At 46.1% G+C, this 18,239-nt stretch overlaps 1 protein-coding gene and 1 long non-coding RNA gene across 4 annotated transcripts in view; one reads left to right on the top strand and one right to left on the bottom strand.

Annotated features, from left to right (window-relative positions):
• LOC114230777 (uncharacterized) overlaps positions 1-9,538 on the bottom strand; it is a 193,487-nt gene extending 183,949 nt beyond the window's left edge. The window contains exons 1-3 of one of the 3 annotated variants that reach the window (XR_008557012.1): positions 9,163-9,174; positions 2,968-3,124; positions 2,335-2,405 (exon numbers count right to left, since the gene is read on the bottom strand). This is a non-coding gene — a long non-coding RNA (uncharacterized LOC114230777). Of the gene's footprint in view, positions 1-2,334; positions 2,406-2,967; positions 3,125-7,674; positions 7,734-9,162; positions 9,175-9,472 lie in introns of those variants that run through there. The other 2 variants (XR_008557011.1, XR_008557014.1) reach the window with 2 other exon arrangements.
• Positions 9,539-9,649: 111 nt separating this feature from the next.
• JUN (Jun proto-oncogene, AP-1 transcription factor subunit) lies at positions 9,650-12,377 on the top strand. Its single transcript, XM_008139371.3, has one exon. The coding sequence runs from the start codon at positions 10,616-10,618 to the stop codon at positions 11,615-11,617; it is 1,002 nt and encodes a 333-aa protein (XP_008137593.1). The 5' UTR covers positions 9,650-10,615; the 3' UTR covers positions 11,618-12,377.
• Positions 12,378-18,239: the final 5,862 nt, after the last annotated feature.

Below are 18,239 nucleotides of genomic sequence, written 5' to 3'. Positions count from 1 at the left end.
GTGCACATATATTTTACAAGATCCTTCTCTCATGCTCATCTTCTCCATTGTTCATATCCAACTTAACTTCTAGTCCCTCCAAACATTCCCCATAGTCTGGCCCCATATTCAGACCTTTGTACATGCAGTCCTTCTTTCTAGAACACTCTTTCTTCACTGTCTCCTCTTCTTCTGGTTACTCCTCCTTAGAGGATGATTCTCTGACCCCTACCTTATCAGATGTTCCTTCTCTGTGTACCCAGAACATCCTGTCCTTCCTTCTCATAGCATTATCATACTTGACTCATCTTGCCTCTTTATTATGTATTTTCCTTGCTGTACCCCAATTTTCATGTAGGTACTGTACCTTTTGCTCACCAATGTTTACCAGGGGCTGGCCCTTAGTAGATGCTAAAAATTGTTGAGTAAATGAATAACATATTTCACAATATATGCTACCTATATTTCTTCAGAAATCCCCAAAGCACCTGGCACTTCTCAATAAATGTCAACTGAAAGATTGAATATAGAAGAGGATGTAAGACATGGCAACATGTCCCATGAAGTTTATGAATTTTAGATAGAAAACATTACCAACAGGAAGCATGGGTGTGTGATTAAGTGCTATGTCCTTTACTCCTGCCTCCTGCACTAATTCTTTCAAACAGGAAAGGGGAGAACAAAACTCCCTAACTTTAATTCCACACTTATTCTCTCTTTGAGGGCATCCTGCAGCACCAGCTGGAATAAGAAGACACTAGTAGCTCTAATATATATACTCCAAAATCTCAGTGGTTCAACACAGTGTAGTTGATTTCTCATTCAGTCAAAGTCCACTGAGAATATTCCGGGTCAGTGGCAATCTTCCACATGGTCATTCAGAGATCCAGTCTCTTTCTATTTGTGGCTCTGCCCTTCTCTATGACCCTTGCTTTTAACCAGGAGATGGAGAAAGATGGTTTTATGAGCCAGGCCTGTACACAGTACACATTACATTCACCCCATTTGCTTTGGCTAAAACTTAGCCAAGTGGTCACACTTATTTATAAAGGAGGCCAAAAAAAATATAGTTTAGCTGTAGGCACAGGAGAAAAAGGGAAAGGAGTTTGGTGAACACTTCATAGTTCTTCTACAACAAATGGTAAGCAAGTATCTAGTTTTAAGTGATTCCAAGTACAGGTAATTGTGATTTATGGATACTATTTTGATATAGAATGTCCATTTAACTCATATTGGACTTGAGAAAATATCATCACAAGTTTTTAAATTTTGAGAGCCAAAAAAAAAGGGTCAATTCCAGAATTGAGAAACCAATGTTGATGACCACTCCCAGGCAAATTCTAAATGAGAACATTTAAAGATGGCTTTTGTATAAACTTTGAAAATGAAGTGGTGATTATTACAAGTTACTATGGGCTCACTAGGAATCATAACTAACCAAACATAGAGTCCAGCACATTATAGACAATAAATATGTATTGAGTGAGAGCTTCAATTCTACTCTTAAGGCAACTATCCCATTGGTTAAAAAAACCCTGTAATTTCAGAAAGTTCCTCCATAAATATAGCAGTTTTTCCTTCTAACTTCTAACCATTACCCTCACTCTGACCTTAAATCCTACAGAATAGCCCTGCCCTCGCAACTGTGGTTGAGTATTGACCTATGAACCAAGAGAAGAGGTCACAGTTCAATTACCGGTCGGGACACATGCCCAGATTGTGGGCTACATCCCCAATTTGGGGTGTGCAGGAGGCAGCAATCAATGATTCTCTCTCATCATTGATGTTTCTATTTCTCTCTCCCTCTCCCTTCCTCCCTGAAATCAATAAAAATAGTTTTTTAAAAGCACAAACCTACAGAATAAGTCAACTCCTCCAAGTGACAGTTGCACAACTACTTGGAGATTTCTACATATGTTCCCACAGTCGTTTATTTTTCCTTCTGGGTAAATACTTTCAGTTCCTTCATTTCTTCTCCATGGAGCATAGTTTCAGTCTTCTCACCACTTGGCCTATCTTCTCTGAGATCTCCCAGATTGGTCAAAATTGCTTTCCAGTTTCATGTCCACAGCATTCCCAACACAGCAGAATCAGCAGCATTCACTGAAACTGTCACCAGCTCTGAGTATCACCAGAAGTATTTAAGTAAAGAAGAAGCTGCCAAAATAATTCCTGCACTAGGTGAAGGGCAGGACTAGGAAGATGACTTCTAAGGACCTTGCCCCTTTATGATCCTACATAAGTTTTGTGGGAGTTCTTACTGCTGAAGAGACATCACCATAAGGGTGATGATGTGTACAAGAATTCCACATTCCTCCTTAACAAACTCTCCAACAACTCAATGTACTTACTTACTTGTATTTCAGTTTTCATTTCTGCCTCTTTACTCCAACTGTGATGTGGATGCATGTATCCAAGATGACAATCTGAAAAAAAAAGGGGGCGGGGAGGGATAAGGAAGAGAATGGGCCACTCCAAAATTGGAAACCAGTCTCAAGCAACTGAGAACTAATTTTGTTGAGAGTTAATCGAAGAGAAGGACTTCCACAGGGGCTCTGATGTATAAGAAAGGGTTACTGAACACCCTCTATGTGCCAAGCATTGTGCTAAATGCTGTGGATATAGTGAAGACAAAAAGCTGTGCTTACCCTACCCTCTTGATGCTTCACCTATGGTGGACAAGACTGATCTTAAACAAGCAAAAAGAAAAATCAACAATAACACAAAGAAATATGGAATAACAAATTAAGATAAATTCTGTTTTGATGAGGAAATCTTCATTTCCCTGGCTTTGGGTTTTCATGAAGTGACATTTGCTAACTTTCTCCATCCCTTATTTATTTCCCATAGGGAGAGGAGCGGGTTATCTGGTCTCTGAGTTCAGAAGACCCAGCATGCCCATCTCAGCCACTTTCTCTTTTCAGGATCAATTTGTCTGCAGGATGTACACACGCACTGTCTGTTTGGAAGAGGCCTGCAACTGCCCACCTTTGCCAGGGACTGGTGGGTAAGTTCAATTCAGGGTGAAGCATTAGGAAATCCATGATGGCTTCATGTCTGCCATGCTCTCCAATCCTATATCAGCTATCAAGTTGACATTGCAATCTCCATTCATCTGCCTCCTGTATCCAAATTTCAACTGGTTCTGAACTCAAGAGGGGAAAAAAGGGGGTATTATTTTATCACCTTCCTGAAATCCCAATGCTATTTAAAAAAAACAAAAACATAGGGACTTATGACGAAGTATTAAGAGGGAAATATACTTTAGATGGGGGAGGATGTGGTATGAAAAAATAAAGCCTCTTTAAGTGACATTTAAGCTAACATCCAAAAGAAACAGAAATTGACCAAGGAACAGGGAAGAAGTAGGAGGGTTCCCATAAAGGTTCTTAGGCAAGAAACAGTTTGTCTTGTTTGAGGAACCAAAGAAGTCCAATGTGGGAGTCATGAGGACTGGTCACCAAATACCTCCAGCTCTCTGCCTTCCAGGCAAATAGGATTGCACTTCCTGGTCTCCTTGTGCCTGGGTGGGGCCATGAGACTACTTTTAGGCAGTGAATCCTGAGAAGCTACACGTGACATTCTCTGGCAAAGGTACTTAATTGCGCCTGCCTAAGACCCTTCAAAACATTCTTTCCCTCTGCCTTGATCAATATCTGTAGTGTTCTTGATAAAGGGTGATGCACTAGGCTGTGTCCCAGAGGAAGACAATGTAATCAGAGACCCTACCAATCCCTAATAGACATGGAGTAGGAGCAAGAAATAAAATGTTTCTGTCTTGCGTACTGAGATTTGGAATTGTTTTTTACTGTAGCATAACCTGCTGTCCTGACTGATACAGCCACAGCCAGTGTGGCTACACAACAGTAAGTGAGGGGAGAAGCACTAGCTATTTCATTCAGGCGGGTGAGGAAGGATAGCCCAGATCATGTGAGATCTTATAGGCAAGGTAAAGAATTTGGGTTTTATCCCAAATCCAACAGGATGTGCTCAAGAAGGTTTCAGTGAATTTGAAATATTCCAACCTTTATGTATTAAAACAAGGTACTGTTGTCATTTGACTATTAAAACACCCACTTAATTCCACTATAGAAATGTCTGTTTTAAAAAAAAAAAAATCAACAAGCATTTATTGAGCACATTCTATCCTTCCATGTGCCAGGCACTGCATTAAGCACAGGTGGTACAAAAATGAATAAGACAGTTCCTGGATCGGAAGTCAGGAATGTTAGAAAACATTTACAACACATGATAAACATTCCCTGCTTCAGGTATGTATCCAGTGTGGTGAGAGCCAAAAAAGATAATAACCATTTGAGGGAAGGGTAGTCAAGGGTAATAGAAAGCATCAGAGGGAGCTTATTTGAGCTGGGTCTTGAAGGGTGCATAGGAGTTTTTCAGGTGGCATTTTCAGTCTGGATATAAGTAAATGGAAAGACAGGAAAAGGTCAAAAGACTGGGAAATGTTTAGGATAGCTGAGACTCATAGGAATGGGGGGAATGTGTAGTGCAGGGTGTGGCAGACTATATTGCTATTTGCAAATACTTGCTGCCCCTCCCCACTGACATCAGGCTTGGCCATGTGCACTGTTCTTACCATGCTCTTTAAACACCATGCTCTCTCCTCTCTGCCATAACAATCAGCAATGTTCCAGAAAGGGCACAAGAGCAAGGATGATGTGTGGGAAGCAGAGACACAGCCAACCCATAATGGGTGTGTAGTGTGAATGAGAAATAATTCTGTGGTTGTCATCCTGTAAGATTTTTGGATTGCTACCTTTGTGTAACCTCGACTATAGTCAAGAGGCAAGAGTGTCTGCTCTTGACTTCCAGCCACTTTCCTGAACCCTGTAAGACAAGGTCATGTGAGTAGTTTTTGACCAATAATGTATAAACATAAGTAACGTGTCTTATTTCTGGGAGGAAGCTTTTAAAGCCAACGGGAATTCACCATGCTTTCCTTCCCCCATTGAAATGGTTGGGATGTTATGGGAGCATATATCTAGATGAAACCTTCTTAACTTGGTTTCTGAGTGAGTACACTGTGCAGAGCCCCTTTGATTTTGAACATGTAGTATGAGCAAGAAATAAAGTTCATGGTGTGTTTGCTTTTGTTAAGCCACTAAAATTTAGGATTGTTTGTTATTGTGGCAAACCTGGCCTATCCTGACTGATATAAAAACTAGCACCTAGACATGGGGTAATGTGATAACAATAAAATTAAAGATTTGTTTAGAGGACAGTAACTAGGAACACTGTTAACAGAAGCTAAAAGGATAGCAATCTATTTGGTGAATATATCATCTGTGAGAATTAGAAGGCATATATATCATTAATATAATGGATTCAGAATAAGAGACCATAAAACAAAATGTTAGTAGCATGTGCTGGTTGCTGTTGGATGCATTTGGAAACTTATTACAAAAAAAAAAAAAAAAAAGGAAAGAAATGAGCTCAGAGAAGAATTGGCCAGTTTGCAAGGAAGAATGAAAAACAGTAGAGACTATCTAGAAATTCAGAGATTTGTAGTGTTAGAAGAGGCTACTGTTTCTCCATCTCAACTAGTAAAATATACAATTAAGAAATGTTTTCAGCAAGGAAAGGCCGGGGAATATCGGCCTCAAAGTATGGATCAAGTCAAGAATATGGCCTTCACCCTATTGTTAAAATCTCTGGATAAACTGTGTTACCCAGCATATGCTTTCAATTGAACAAAATGGCTCTGGAAAAGGGAGGAAAAGTGTGACTCTCACACCAAAGCCCAATAAGTCCAAAGCACTCAAAACCAAGTTAGGGGGTAGGAGGGCAGGAGAATGAATGAGCGACAGAGAGATCAGCAGGCATGAGAGCAAGAAAGCAAAGAAATATGGCAGACATAGGACTATATCTACAAAAGAGTTGGCCGGGGCTATTCGGAAGTGGAATGGCTGGAATCAAATAGATAAGAAGCCTACATTTATGTGAGAGTTCTACTGCCAAAAGCACATTAGCCTGGATTAAAGAACACTGTATTGGAGACTTAATATCACTCTGTATATCACCCCAATGTTTAAAAGCTTATTTTAAAACATGTTTTCCTATGCCTGCTCTAGATATAGAAGAGGAAGCGCCTCTCCTAGGCAAAGCCAGGGGTCATGGAAATCAACAGATGGGGCAGCTCCACTGAGGGAGCAGAATCAGGGCCTAAGGGGGGTCCTCAACATGTCTGCTCAGGGGACTAGTGTCTACTGTGGTCTTCTAGTTCTTCTCTCCCCAAATGGGTGTCCATTGCAGTTACCCTGTCTCTGCCCCACTGTTCTATACTGAGGGTGTGCAGGGTAGACCAAGTCACATCTGGAGCTGGATACAGAGTCTAATACGCATCCCCCAGAATCTGGAAAGTGAGCTTGGCATACTGCGACTAAACCGGTCTTTAGTGTTGTCCCCCTTGAGGAAAGAAGGAGGGAATTCTGCCTGAGGGAGGACACTAAGCCAAACACTTGGTGAACAGAAAGGGATGCTGTTAGAATCATTAGTATTGTTCCACAAATCTTCCTGGCTCCTTCCTTTCAAGACACTTGGCAGGATTATAGAGATTCAAAGATAGGAATGGCTGGTGACGTGACTTGCTTTGGCCAATGATACATGAGCAGAGTGCAGTGTCACTTCCAGGTGGATATTCTGAGCCAGTGAATAATTTCCCATCTTCTCTCCACCACCGCACCCCCACCCCCACCCCAGCCAAGACAGTAATAAGCATGCTTTAAGATGAAACCTTCTTCTTCAACTGGAATCCTCGAGTGACCACAGCAAACAGTACTCCCCGCAGGCCCCCAGTGGGCACATAGCATCAGTCAGAAATGAACTTCCCTGGAGTAAGCCACTGAGATGTTGGGGTTGTTCGTTAGGGGAGCATAGCTCAGCCTTTCCTGACTGATAAATGGAGTGAGAGATGAGGCCTGAGAGCCCGAGCTAGACTGTGCACGGCCCCTTCTCCTCGGCAAAGGTGTCTGAACTCTCTCCTGGTGGTAAGGAGAAGCCAATGAAGGCTTCCAAGCAGGGGCATTAACATATACAGATCTGTTATTTTTTGGATGAAATATGCTATTTCTCAACATAAGGAGAAAAATCAGCCTACTAAACCACATAAGGCAGAAAGGAACACACAGAACCCTTAGGCAAAAGATATATATTTTATACAAAGTCCTAAGTCTTGACTTTTCTAAACACAGGAGCTCTGAAAGGAGTTACAGAAGATGAGGAAGGCAAATGTCTTCTGTCCCACCATCTAAGCTCTATTTCCTCTGCAGCCATGCTGTAAGAAGTCTCCCACAGCAGAGAAGATACAGGGAATGTAACACAAACCTGAGGTCAATTTCCAGCTGTCTGTGTGGACAGAGCAAGACATTTCACTTCTCTGGGCCTAGTTCCTCATATGTCAAATCCACCCAATAATATGCATAGCTCTGTGATTGTGGGAGAAACCACATTATTTAAACTGCTCAGGCAAATGCCTGGCTGATAGATTTTTAATACGTGAAATTTATTTTTATGGCTCTCATCATAAACATTATTAAGAATACCAGCTCCCCTGATTACAAAAGAAAATGACTCAGGGCAACAGTATTGAGGAGAATGTTCTCTCCTTGAGGAAAGTAACTGATCTTGTCATCACTGTATCCTTACCCCATCCCCACCCCCGACCCAGCATAGTACCTGGGGCTCATAGTAGCCACCAGTTTTCCGCTGCTTCATGAGAGAATGAGAGGTGAGTGTCTGGAGTGAAGAAAAGCCATCAAGATTTCCCTACCACCAGCTGCTTGTAGGGCTGTTGAATCTGAACTCTCAAAGCCACAAAGCCCTTAAAGCTCTGGGCTCGGAACCCAAGGCTGAATTCCCCCAAGTTCTGAAGCTGAAAAGCCAGAAATAGAACCCAGGAGCATAAACTGCTGCAGGTCCAACTGCAAGCCGCAGTATTAGGCCTTCTGCCTGGGAAAGAGCTGACTTCTGACCCCTTCCTCCCTCACCCTCCTCCCCTCACTGCTCCTCACAGGCATATGTACACCTGTTCCTGCCAAGTCACACTCAGATCCTGGCATTCCTTCGAGGCTCTGGGAAACTCAGGGAAGGGGGCTGTTTGGCAACCGCCTCCTGGCCCTGAAGGTGATGATGCTACACTAACTCAGCCCACTGAGGTGGTTCTCTGGGGTCCCTCTTGCAGATAAAGGAACTGAAGCTCAGAGAAGCTCACTTCTCACCGTGGCAGGGCTGGCCACGACAGAATCCACGATTCCCGACTTCAGTATTCTTTCCACCAGACACTCTGTCCCTAAGGGGTGCGGGATGGGGGAGGATAAAATAACCACCACAGAAAAGGAACCACTTATATGTGTCTAGCGCTTCCTACAGGCTACACAGGATATGGGCCCGGCACCTGGCCTGGAGCAGAGTCCTTGCTGCTGCGTGACTTTTGGCGAGTGTCTCGGACTTATTTTCCCGGAAGCAAATCTAGGCGGGAGGAGTGGGAGTGTGTGTGTGTGTGTGTGTGTGTGTGTGTGTGTGCGCGCGCGCGCGTGTGTATGTGTGTGTGTGTGCGCGCGTGTGCGTGTGTGTGTGCGTGCGCCCGTTCGTTCGAGTGATGTGGGATTTACGTGTTGTTGTTATGCGAGGGCAGGGAGTAGACTATCACCGGGGTTCTCCAAGTTTCGGATTCCCTATACGCTGGGGTTCTCAATTGGAAGCAGAGTTGCCCCCCAAAATGAAACAAAACAAAAAAAGCCGCTTCCGAGACGAAGCTGTGGCCCCACACCCTTTCTCCCGTGGTCCGGAGGGCGAAGTGGGGGAACGGCGGGGACTTAGCTGAGCACCTAGTTTCGAGCAAAGCAAATCACTGGACTTCCAGGGGCAGCCAGACAGCGGGGCGGACGGCGCCCGTGAACTTGACCAGGAGACAAACTTCCTAGCGTCCTCAACGTGGGGGGCCGCCTCTCGCGAGACCGACCCTAAACTTAAGCCCACTTTCATCCCCCCCCCGCCCCCCACGGGGGACTTAACAGAGCCACCTTAAGGGCGGCGCCCCGCCCCCCGGAAGTGCGGGGGGGGGCAGGACTCGGGCGCTCGGCCTCCCCGCCCCGCGCGGCGGCGAAGTGCCCACACAGATGACTTCGAGCCCCGCGAAGTTGGGAGATACCACACGACCCGCACCCTCGGTCCCAGACATCTGGCCGGGTTCCCCAGCCTTCTAGGTCCCCGCAGCCTCCACTTTCCCGCCCCGAGCCCCGAACTGGAGCCCGCCTCCGTCCGAGGCTGCGAGCGCCCGCGCGTCTGCCCCGTTCGCGGTGGAAGCCGTCACTAGACAGTCAAACCCCAAGACGTCAGCCCACAATGCACCGGGCGGGTCGGGAAAGACGCGCCGGGGAGGGGAAGGCGAGGAGTGGGACGCGAGCCGCGCGGGAGGAGGGAGGGGGGTGAGGAGAAAGAAGGGCCCAACTGTAGGAGGGCAGCAGAGCATTACCTCATCCCGTGAGCCTCCGCGGGTCCGGAGAAGAATCTTCTAGGGTGGGGTCTCCATGGCGACGGGCGGGCCCGCCCCCTTGAGAGCGACGCGAGCCAATGCGAAGGCCTTGGGGTGACATCATGGGCTATTTTTAGGGGTTGACTGGTAGCAGATAAGTGTTGAGCTCGGGCTGGATAAGGACTCAGAGTTGCACTGAGTGTGGCGATCGCTGCGAGGCGCGAGTGGAGGTGCTCGGACTCCGGGAGACAGGCAGACACTGTCCGGACCGCACCAGTCCGAACTGCAGATCTTATTTTCTTTTCCAGTTTCTCACCAACTGCCCAGAGCTAGCGCCTGTGGCTCCTGGGTTGGTGTTTTGGGGAGCGCCCGAAGAACCCCTTCTCCAACCTCCCCCTGGAGGAGCGTCCCGCTGCCCGGGCGCCGCTGACAGCGCGGAGAGCGGCGACCGTCGCCCGGAGAAGTCCGGCGAGCCGCTGCCGCGGCAAAGAACTTTCCTGGCCAGGAGGGCGGGGGACAAGCGGCCCCCGGGTCCCGGAGCGAACTTTTGCAAAGCTTTTCTCCACCCGAAGCCGCGGCGGCGATAAAGGAAAGCCGGCGGCGGGGAGAAGAGCGCGGAGGGACGAGCGCTCAGCTACGTTCGCACCGGTTGCTGAACTTGGGGGAGCGCGAGCGCGGCCGCCGGGCGCCCCCTCCCTCTCGCAGCGGAGGAGGGGACAGTCGTCGGAGTCCGGGCGGCGGAGACTCGCCGCCGGCCGGCCATCTGCGGGGTCCGCGCCGAGCGCCGCCTCCGGGAGACCCACTGTCGCCGGAGAGCGAGTCCGTTCGCGGGCGCCGGGAAGCCGCCGCGCGGAGGAGCGCTCCGTGAGTGACCGCGACTTTTCAAAGCCGGCGGCGCGCGCGAGCGGACAAGTGAGAGTGCGGGCGGCCTCTTAACCCTGCGCTCCCCGGAGCGGAGCGGAGCGGACCGGTGAGGAGGGCGCCGAGGGGAGGGAGGCCCGCGGGCGCGCGCGCTCTTAGAGAAACTTTCCTCGCCAAAGGCCCCGGGAGGCGCGGGTGCCCCCGCTTGCCAGCGCGCTGTTGCGGCCCCGAAACTTCTGCGTGCAGCCCAAACGAACCCCACGTGAAGTGACGGACTGTTCTATGACTGCAAAGATGGAAACGACCTTCTACGATGATGCCCTCAACGCCTCGTTCCTCCAGTCCGAGAGCGGTGCCTACGGCTACAGTAACCCCAAGATCCTGAAACAGAGCATGACCCTGAACCTGGCCGATCCAGTGGGCAGCCTGAAGCCGCACCTGCGGGCCAAGAACTCGGACCTCCTCACCTCGCCCGATGTGGGGCTGCTCAAACTGGCGTCGCCCGAGCTGGAGCGCCTGATCATCCAGTCCAGCAATGGGCACATCACCACCACGCCGACCCCCACCCAGTTCTTGTGCCCCAAGAACGTGACGGACGAGCAGGAGGGCTTTGCCGAGGGCTTCGTGCGCGCCCTGGCCGAACTGCACAGCCAGAACACGCTGCCCAGCGTTACGTCCGCGGCGCAGCCGGTCAGCGGGGCAGGCATGGTGGCTCCGGCCGTGGCTTCGGTGGCGGGCGGCAGCGGCAGCGGCGGCTTCAGCGCCAGCCTGCACAGCGAGCCGCCAGTCTACGCCAACCTCAGCAACTTCAACCCGGGCGCGCTGAGCGGCGGCGGGGCGCCCTCCTACGGCGCGACTGGCCTGGCGTTTGCCGCGCAGCCCCAGCAGCAGCAGCAGCCACCGCAACCGCCGCACCACCTGCCCCAGCAGATCCCGGTGCAGCACCCGCGGCTGCAGGCCCTGAAGGAGGAGCCGCAGACGGTGCCCGAAATGCCCGGGGAAACACCGCCCCTCTCCCCCATCGACATGGAGTCCCAGGAGCGGATCAAGGCGGAGAGGAAGCGCATGAGGAACCGCATCGCTGCCTCCAAGTGCCGGAAAAGGAAGCTGGAGAGAATCGCCCGGCTGGAGGAAAAAGTGAAAACCTTGAAAGCGCAGAACTCGGAGCTGGCGTCTACAGCCAACATGCTCAGGGAACAGGTGGCACAGCTTAAGCAGAAAGTCATGAACCACGTTAATAGTGGGTGCCAACTCATGCTAACGCAGCAGTTGCAAACGTTTTGAGAAGAGACTGTCGGGGGCTGAGGGACAACGGAGAAAAAAAAATAACAGACACAGACTTGAGAACTTGACAAGTTGTGAGGAAGAGAGAGAGAGAGAGAGAGCGAGAAGTGTCCGAGGACTAAAGCCAAGGGTATCCAAGTTGGACTGGGTTGCGTCCTGACGGCGCCCCCAGTGTGCACGAGTGGGAAGGACTTGGCGCGCCCTCCCTTGGCGTGGAGCCAGGGAGCGGCCGCCTGCGGGCTGCCCCGCTTTGCGGACTGGCTGTCCCAGCGCAAACAGAACGTTAGACTTTTCTTTAACATTGACCAAGAACTGCATGGACCTAACATTCGATCTCATTCAGTATTAAAAGGGGGAGGGGGAGGGGTTGCAAACTGCAATAGAGACTGTAGATTGCTTCTGTAGTACTCCTTAAGAATACAAAACGGGGAGGGGTCGAGGGGGGGAGGCGGGAGGGATGTTTGTGAGAATGAGGCTGAGCCTACTGATGAACTCTTTCTGGCCTGCCTTCCTTAACTGTGTATGTACATATATATATTTTTTAATTTGATGAAAGCTGATTACTGTCAATAAACAGCTTCATGTCTTTGTAAGTTATTTCATGTTTGTTTGTTTGGGCGTCCTGCCCAGTGTTGTTTGTAAATAAGAGATTTGAAGCACTCTGAGTTTACCATTTGTAATAAAGTATATAATTTTTTTTATGTTTTGTTTCTGAAAATTCCAGAAAGGATATTTAAGAAAATAAAATATTGAAAAAGTACCCCTCCCCCAACCTCTTTTCTGAATTATCTATAGATTACCTATCTAGGTGGAGTTGAAAGAGTTAAGAGTGTCCATTAAAATCACTCAGTGCTTCTTCCTAACAGGCAGTAAAAACTATTCTCTGCTGGGCTTGAGAAATAACTGTGGCTGATGCTCTCAAGTTATGCTCTTCCCTCCCCCACTGTCTATGTAGAGTTGCTTACAAAGGATAGTGTAGCTTTTCAGGGGGGTGAGGGAGGGGAGGTTGTGGTGAAAAGGGACAGCCCACTGGGAAGTCAACCACTTTAAAGTTTAGATTATCAAGTGGCATGTGCTGTGACCATTTATAATGTTAGTAGAAATTTAACAATAGGTGCTTATTCTCAAAGCAGGAAAGGTGGCAGATTTTTACAAAAGATGTATCCTTCCAATTTGGAATCTTCACTTTAAGAATTCCTAGATTTAAAAGATGGTCGTTGCTTATGAATATTTATAACAGCATTCTTGTCACAATAAACGTATTCAGTAACAGATCTTGAATTGCTTTCCCTTTACTACTTTTTTTTCTTCCCAAGCCCTATATTGAAGCTTTTCTTTTCGGTTGCAGGGGTTAACATTACTACCATCTGAAGAATTTAGTAAATTGAGTAAGAGTCAACACAGAATTGCAATGTGTATGAAACAGTTACATTAATTCTTCTTCTTCTTCTTCTTCTTCTTCTTCTTCTTCTTCTTCTTCTTCTTCTCTCTCTCTCTCTCTCTCTCTCTCTCTCTCTCTCTCTCTCTCTCTCTCTCTCTCTCATAAACATCTATGCCTATACAAATTACCAGTATAGCAGTTTACCATTTTGGATTCTCCTATAGTTTACTTCATAGTTTATTTCTAAAATAATCAACCTGTTTAATTATTTTAGCATCAGTCTCAAAAGATGGTAATCTATATACTATGGAAAACATTTGCAAGAGAACACACAAACAGCAACACGATGATTACATGTGTAAATCAAACCTTGACTCTGGGGAAATGGCAAACTTGAATTCTGTCTGCAGATATAACTTAGATCAACAAGGCAGCACTCAACAAGGGAATAATTTTTGCTTAGTTGTTTTTCATCCCAAGAGCCAGTGTGATTATCAAGCAGCAAAAGCAATTTGATATCCAGGAATATTTATTTCACAAACCACTAATTGAGGCTGGGCTGTTTGCTCATTAGCAGTGCTCCAGTACCCAACAGGTCTGGGAGTACTAATTTCCTGCCCATGGCTGTAAATCCACAGACACAAAGAGATCCTCCTTAGTATATCTAGAGGTGGAAGAGACTGCACGGGCTTGTTAGCTATCAGATCCACCCCATTCTTAATAACACTTTTTAACAAAGGGTTACTGGGAGCAGAGTAGGGTTTGCCAAACAGTGAATTTGCCGATGTCAGCAACCCGGAAGGTGAGTTGATTTTGACCATATGTAGAAATAGTCAGCAGAGGGACAATAAAGCACTTTGGGGTGGGGCTCTGTGGAAGCTAAACAAGAGCCAACTAGAAAAAATAAGCAGGCTGGAGAATTAATTACCTGCAAAGGTAGACTAAGCCCAGACAACAGTGCAGTACAGAAAAGCCACACCACTCCCCCGTTTGCTTTAGACTCCAGGGTTTAAAAAAAAAAAAAAAAGCCTGAAACTCAGGCTTATCTCCATACTTGTTTATTTCAAATAACTTTCCAACTAGTATATCCCTGAAATTCTAACAAAAGGGTTAGAAAAAATAATTGTGGCGATCTCCTATAAACTTTGGAGACAGAAAATCCACTAATTACTTGTAGGCACTCAAAGTTAATTTTATTTTGGTATTCAATGTTATTGTTTGGGTAACATTAATAGTTGGAGAAAACGAAGTTAGTAGTACATAAAGCCATTAATCCTCTTTTAATTTGTTTTATATGTGAATATATGAATATTTCCACTAGAAAATTTTAACCCCTTGTGTCCATTGGAGCAGAGGGTTCATGAACGCAATGAAAATGCCTATAAACTTGTGTGTGTGTGTGTGTGTGTGTGTATGTGTGTGTGTGTGTGTGTGTGTGTGCTTGAATGTGCACACATGCTCTCACACACTCACCTCCTGGGGAGAGAGATCGTTAGCTTTTATTTGGTTCTCACAGTGTTCCATGACTCAAAAGAAGTTAATAATTCCCAAGCTACACATTCACTCTAAGAAGCATATCTTTGTGTGCATCTGAATCCCAGGCCTTTTCACCTCTCCATGCTTCTGCTTGTGCTCATTGCTCTGCTTGATACACTTTTCCTTCTGGTTCCACTGGTGAGTCCTACCCACTTTTCAAGGATTGGCATAAGTGGCACCTTCTCTGTAAAGCCTTTTTTGCTAACTCCATCTTCAGGGGGAATGAATATTCCCCATAGAGCACCCATAACACTTTATCAAAACTTCCATGATAGCACATTATGAACCTCTGTATCTCCTGGCTAGAACCCTATCCTCCTCATCTGTAGACCCAGACTTCTAGTACACTTCCTGGCATATACAGGATATTAATAAAGTAAATGTGTGATGACTGAATGAACAATGGGGCTTACATCCTCCTCCCAAATAATTCCAGGTCTTGATTTCTTCTGGAGAAATATACCTCATTTGTTTCCAGGTACACAACTCCAGGTGGATTGAAGACCCCCTGAAAAGCCAAATCTGGGCAATCACCAAGTTCCAAAGCCTAGTTCTCAATGAGTGATCTTAATAGAATTAAACTCTCAGCACATTCATTCTCCCAGTCACACAGAGTCCCTTCACTCCCCACTAATGCAAGTGGTCATCTTCTTATATAAAATGGGTCTGCCCGAAACATTGGGCTTGGAGGTGGAGATGGGAAAGAATAATAAGTGGTCATTAGGCAGGCACAAAAAAAATAGTTCCAGATGTGGCTTTGTTAAAAGCAACCACTTCATTGGTATTGCCAGAGAGGACTTTTTATGTCTATAAAGTTAATGTATTTCAGGGGTCCAGAAGTCAGTACCCAATATTTGCTTGATAGAATGATCGTGATAATGTATCTATTGCCCAGGTTCTTTTATTGTTAGAGAATATGTACACAGGATGAACCAAGGAAAAAGACAAAGCCTTTTAGTCCACCCCGTTCCTTGCCTCCACCACCTACTTCTAAGTTGGTCAAGTGAAATGTCATGGAAGAGGGGAAGAGGGTAGAAGCTGGGATGGCCCCAGAAAGTACTCTGGAATCTGGACCAGTTATTTGGTTGGACTTTTGACATCCCAAAGAAGGGCATCCCCTGGGCCTGGGTCTCATTGAGGCCCTGTGCTAAGTGTGGGGATTCGATGACGAGCAAGACACAATCCCTAAGCTTAAGGAACTCATGGTCTAGTGGGGAGGAGTGTGCAGATGAAGCAGAAGGAAGTGCCAGTGAGGGGAGGAGGAGCCATTATCAGGAAAGACTTTGTGGGAGAAGTAACATTTGAGCTGACCCAGTGGGACTCACCAGGCAGGAGAGGTAGGAGGAGGAACTGGTGTGCAAAAGCTCAGGGGCATAAGAAACCATGGTGTGTTTAGAGACTTGTAAGCTGCTTGTGGGGGCTGGGAATGAAGATATGAGAGGGAAAATAAAGGGAGATGAAATGAGGAAGTGTAAGGGTTAAGACAAAATAAATGAACAAACAAAATTGAAACAGACTCATAGACACAGAGAGCAGACTGGTGGTTGCCAGAGGGAAGGGGGGTTAAGGGACTTGCTGAAGGAGGTGAAGAGATTAAGAAATACAAATTGGTACTTACAAAATAGTCACGGGGATGTAAAGTACAGCATAGGGAATATAGTCAATAATATTACGATAAGTATGGATGATGCCAAGTGGGTAATGGAAATATCAAGTGGAACACTTTGTAAAATATATGATTGTCTAACCTAAAACCAATACAAAATAATACTGTTGGGAAGATAAAATCAACAGGTGTATTAAAAAAAATTAAGGGTCAGGTTGTTAAGAGTTTGGATGTTATCCCGTAAGTGATGGAGAAACGTAGAAGGAGTAGAAGCAGAGCAGGAACATGACTCTCTCAACTTAAGAAAGAGTCATGCTTGCAACAGTTTGGATGATGGACTGGTGGGGAAAAGGCTAGGGAAGATGTGTAATACCAAAGAGAGGTGTTTGGTTTAATTTAAAGTGCCTGTGGTATTTAAAGTAGTTCTAGAGTTGGGGAGAAATGGGAAGAAGATGGCTTGATTCAAAGCCACACCATGCCACAGTCCTTCCTACACATCTTTCTGAGAAGTGAGGCCTCAAGAGCGATATCAGAAGTTCACTTTTCACCTAGGCTGCTTGTCCATATTTAAGTTTTCCTCTCCACTGTATCTGGCACATGAAGGAAGGAAATTCATCTTACCAAATGGTCCAGAGCTCCCCTGCTCAGCGTCAGTACCCTCAAATACACAGACGTGAAAGGAAGAGGCTTGTGACCTCCCAGGGCCACCGTACAGAGCTGGTCCTCACCACGGCAGGACCCAAACCTAATTTCATCGAATCACCTAGGATTAAGTTCAGTGGGATGAACTGACCCAAACTATACAAATTCTTTGATGCATAAACTAAGAGGCTGGTGGTTTTATGTATGTTGGAAGGGCTGAATTATAACACTTTACATTCATATAACACTCATTTTATTGATCAAGCAATACTGAATTCCTATTTTGTGCCAAGCACTAGAGATGCAGAGATGCAGTGGAGAAATACACAAGATGCCTCCCCTCATGGAGTTTATAATCTGCTAAGAGGCACTGTAAATAAGGAAACACATTAATAAATGTATGATTCTGTATTTTGACAAGTACAGTTGGCCTTTGAACAACACAGGATTGAACTGTGAGGATCCACTTATACACGGATTTTTTTCAATAAATACTGTAAATGTATGTTCTCTTCCTTATGCTTTTCTTAATAACATTTTCTTTTATCTAGCTTACTTCATTGTCAGAACAGTATATAATACACGGAACATAAAAAATATGTGTGAATGAACTGTTTATATTATCAGTGAGGCTTCCAGTCAACAATAGGCCATTAGGAGTAAAGTTTTGGGGAGTCAAAAGTTATACATTATTTTTGACTGTGTGGGGGATCTGTATCCCTAACCCTCATGTTGTTCAAGGGTCAAGTGCACAATTAAGAAGACAAACTAGGCACTAAGAAAGAGGAAAAACTACCTAAACTGGTTTGATGGAAAAAAAAAAAAAAAGCGGGGGGGGGGGGGGTCTGGAGAATTACTTGCACTGAGATTTATTAGATGACTACGAGTTCATCAGGGAAGAGAAGAGTATGGGTAGGGAATTGCAAGTGGAGGGTCAGCATGAGGGGAAGCTTGGGAAAGACTTTGGGGTAGCCTAGGAATTAAGAGAAGGTCTGCATTCCTAGAGTGGAGTGAGCAAAGGGGAGATTGATGAGCATGAGATTTGCACTCACCAATTCATACTCTTGTCATTTCCAAGGTGCTCTCGCCTCTTCTATCCCTCACTGCTCTGAGGATACTCATTGTCATAATTGTGTTTCACAGGAACAGAAGCTGAGGCTTCCAGTTAGTTTTAAGTACTTTTGTCACTGGTGAGGCTGCAGTTAGTTCCTCAGACATCAGCCATATACTTCTCCTATGTTATTCCAGGAAGCAGATGCCCTGGTGATCCTGTGCTCTTTACCCAGAACACAACCCTAGTTCTACATCAAGTACCCTGAGGAACTGAATTAGTCATCAGAAGGTTCTTTGATGTGCACAGCATCTGAGCAAAGGTAATCAGATAGTCTCCTGGGATGTTTCATCCGCGCCACAGCAACACAGAATGAACTCTCCTTGTCCTGCTACAAACTCCTCCT

Source organism: Eptesicus fuscus, chromosome 9 (genome assembly GCF_027574615.1).
Source record: "Eptesicus fuscus isolate TK198812 chromosome 9, DD_ASM_mEF_20220401, whole genome shotgun sequence".
Classification (NCBI taxonomy): Eukaryota; Metazoa; Chordata; class Mammalia; order Chiroptera; family Vespertilionidae; genus Eptesicus; species Eptesicus fuscus.
The sequence above is the reverse complement of the archived record's forward strand: the minus strand, read 5'-3'. Positions and strand labels throughout refer to the sequence as shown.